At 62.6% G+C, this 3,126-nt stretch overlaps 1 protein-coding gene across 1 annotated transcript; it reads right to left on the bottom strand.

Moving 5' to 3' along the window:
• Nucleotides 1-505: 505 nt before the first annotated feature.
• Nucleotides 506-1,423, bottom strand: GPR35 (G protein-coupled receptor 35). The gene has a single exon (XM_004701883.1). It carries the CDS (start codon nucleotides 1,421-1,423, stop codon nucleotides 506-508), a length of 918 nt encoding a protein of 305 aa, XP_004701940.1.
• Nucleotides 1,424-3,126: the final 1,703 nt, after the last annotated feature.

Here is a 3,126-nt window from a genome sequence, read left to right as displayed (position 1 = left end):
TGGGCAGGCATTCCAGCCCCTAACAGACCAAGATCTTCTGATTGGTCCCTTGGCTCGTCCAATCCCAGAATTCCCTGGGCAGCTGTCAGGGGAGGGGTGGGCAGTGGGGTGTGTTGGACAGTGGGGCGAGGCTCACCCTACTGACCCCCATGCACAGGCCGGCCCCCACCCCACTTGCTCCTCACCCCTGCACACTTGAACATGCCCACTGGGGTGTGGTGGGCTGGGAGCTGTAGACCCTACCTGTCCCACGGGTAGGGGGTGGGGCAGGGAGTGGGCATTGGGAGGTCCAAACAGGAGCCCTAGAGGCCTCTGGGAGCTAGACCTTGGTTCCCCACAGGTCCTGGCCCCCTCGCTCCCCCTCAGAGTCTCAGCGCCTCTTCTCAGCAGCTTCCAAGGGGGGCAGGTGCTCTCTCTGTGCCAGAGTGCCCACCCTGACTCAGGCCTCAGCCCCCCAGCCCCCTCTGTCCTTCTCCCCGCAACCTTGTGCGCCAATCCCCGTGCTCTAGGTGAGGGTCACGCACAGGGAGTCCTGGCTCTTGTGGGCCTTGGCAGTGAGGCCGGCCTTGCAGACCTCCTGGAATTCCTTGGCCATGTAGTAGTAGCAGATGGCATCCAGGCAGCAGTTGGCGTCTGAGAGCCGGGAGGTGAGGTAGATCAGGCAGCGGAACCTCAGGCGCCAGGCGCAGCTGTGTGGCACCATGCTGAAGGAGACGGTCAGCACCAAGTGCAGCGGCAGGAAGCAGACCACGAACACCACCAGGTTGGCCCAGACCACGCGGCTTGCCTTGCGGGTGGCCTCGGCCTGCGCGGGGTCGGCAGCAGGCCTCCGGGCCAGGCTGAGCAGCACCTGCAGGGAGCAGTAGACCAGCAGGGCCAGCGGCAGGTAGAAGCCCAGGAGGGAGAAGAGCATGGTGTTGTTGGGCCGCTTGGAGGAGCTGGAGAAGCAGAAGCCGCCGTCCTGCATGCCCAGCACCCAGCGCAGCACCAGGGAGCTGGTCACCAGAGCCCAGAGCACCGCGCACACGGCCGCAGCCTGGCGGGGCGAGCGCAGCCCGCGGGCTCGCAGGGCGTGCCGCACGGCCAGGTAGCGGTCCACGGCGATGGCGGTGACCAGGCTAATGCTCATGTACCTGTTGACCAGGTAGATGGCCTGGGAGAGCTGGCAGAGCAGCGTGTCCTCCTGTCCCTTCAAGGAGTAGAGCATGAAGGGCAAGGAGCAGAGCAGACACAGGTCGGCGGCTGCCAGGTTGGTCATGTAGACTCGCGTCTCCGTCCACTGCGGGAGGCGGCAGCACAGCACCCAGAGCGCCAGGCCGTTCAGCAGCAGGCCCAGCACCAGCAGCGAGCCTGTGTAGGCCTTGGCCACGGGGTTCTCCAAGGTCAGCCAGGCCTGCAGGGTACTGTTACAGGACGTGTTCATGGCGCCGTGGCTGCAGAGACAGGGGGAGGTCAGCGGGCAGCTGTCCCCACCCACCCCACAACCCAGACCCTCCCTTCCTCCAAAGAGTGCGGGGAAGATGGGCAGCCCTTGTCCGCTGGGCACGCGGGGCCTGGGGTGGATGTGCTGTGGGGCAGAAAGGAAACAGGAGGAGCTGCTGCCACCTCCTATCCTCTGCCCAGCATGCTGGCCTGTGTACAGAGCCCCCAGGGGTCCAAAGGGTAGCCACTGCCCACCCCCACCCTCAGCAGAGAGGCTGGAAGTGGCCCAGGACAGAGCCCAGATCCCGGCAGCCCCTCTGTCCCTCCCCTGTATCTGGCTGCAGGGATACATCTGCCCCCTGCCTGCACCCCCAGTGTGTGTGAGGGCTGCTCCCTGCCCATCATCCCAGTGCAGAGGTCCAGGACCGTGCGGGTGGGGCCCAGAACACTCCGACCGCCCCCTCCCTCACGAGACCTCAGAAGCTTGTGCCCCAGCCTCTGCTCCCTCCTTTTCCCTCCTTCCTTCCCCCTCTGTCCATCCCATGGCCTGTCCAACCAGTCCTGGGACCAGGGTAGGACAAGAAGTGGCCATGGTTGGAGTGTCGAGAAGACCCCTTGTGCCAGCCTGGAGCTGGGAGGACGTGTGCCCCCCAGAGCAGCCCCATGCTGCAGCTCAGCTGGCCCTGCCCAGGTCAGGAGCACACCAGCCACTGTCCCTGTGGGCAGCTCTGCCGCAGCCATGGCATCAATACACCCCTGTTGAGGGCCTGCCTCTGTTTTGCTGACCCTCCACTTTACCAAGCAGGGGGTCCTGCTCCAGGACTGATCCCTCCTGATAACATGTCCTACGTAGGGGAGTCAAAGTTCCATGGTGCCAACAAACAGGGGTGGGGCCATCCATGGATCTAACAAAGGGGTCGGTCAGTTCTGCCTCCCCCACTAGGTTAACCTGAGCTGTACCAGAGGACAGCCTCACTCCCACCAAGAGATGTGATGGAAGAGAAATGCACCCTTTGGACCAGGGGTGCCTGTGCTGAGAACCTGCTAGAGAAGCTGCCACACCAGGATGTTGGCAGCAGAAACAGGAGACCTGCTGGGGGCCGCGAGACGTGCCCACTAAGGAAGAGCAGGACCAGGGCTTCTGACTGGGATGCTGGCCAAGTCCATGGGAGGCCAAGACTCCCTTCTCCTGCGGATGCCAGGGTGGGATTGTGTGCGGCACTGCAGTTGGAATGGGAGATGCTGAGGAGCGCGGTGTTTGGCTGCCGTAAGAACAAGCGTCCAACACGCAGCCGCTGTGACGGGCTGCTTCTCAGAAAAGGCCCTCTGTGCTTCCATTCAGGGGTGGAAAAAACGTTTTCTGACCTGGTTTTGGAGCCTCATGAAGCTTGAATTTCTCTTGAGCTCTGTGCCCTCCCAAGCCCTGTTATGGTCCCCCACCCGCCTTCTGCTCGGCCTGGTACAAGCCTTGGATGTGAGCAGCTCCGGGGTACTTTTCCACACTGGCAGCACTGATAAGTGTCTCTCTGCTGTGGATAGAACTCCTTGGTTTTGTTTTAAATCAACTTGAAGTATTTTTTTATGTTTCCTAGCACACACAGAGGGGGACAGGGTTCCCCAGGCACCTAGTACCCTGGAGCTGACAGCGTGGGGCCGTCCTGGAAGTGTGAGGCTGTTAACCACAAGGTCAGCCCTTCAAACCCA

Source organism: Echinops telfairi, unplaced genomic scaffold (genome assembly GCF_000313985.2).
Source record: "Echinops telfairi isolate 266 unplaced genomic scaffold, ASM31398v2 ScPeMD7_3;HRSCAF=10, whole genome shotgun sequence".
Classification (NCBI taxonomy): Eukaryota; Metazoa; Chordata; class Mammalia; order Afrosoricida; family Tenrecidae; genus Echinops; species Echinops telfairi.
The sequence above is the reverse complement of the archived record's forward strand: the minus strand, read 5'-3'. Positions and strand labels throughout refer to the sequence as shown.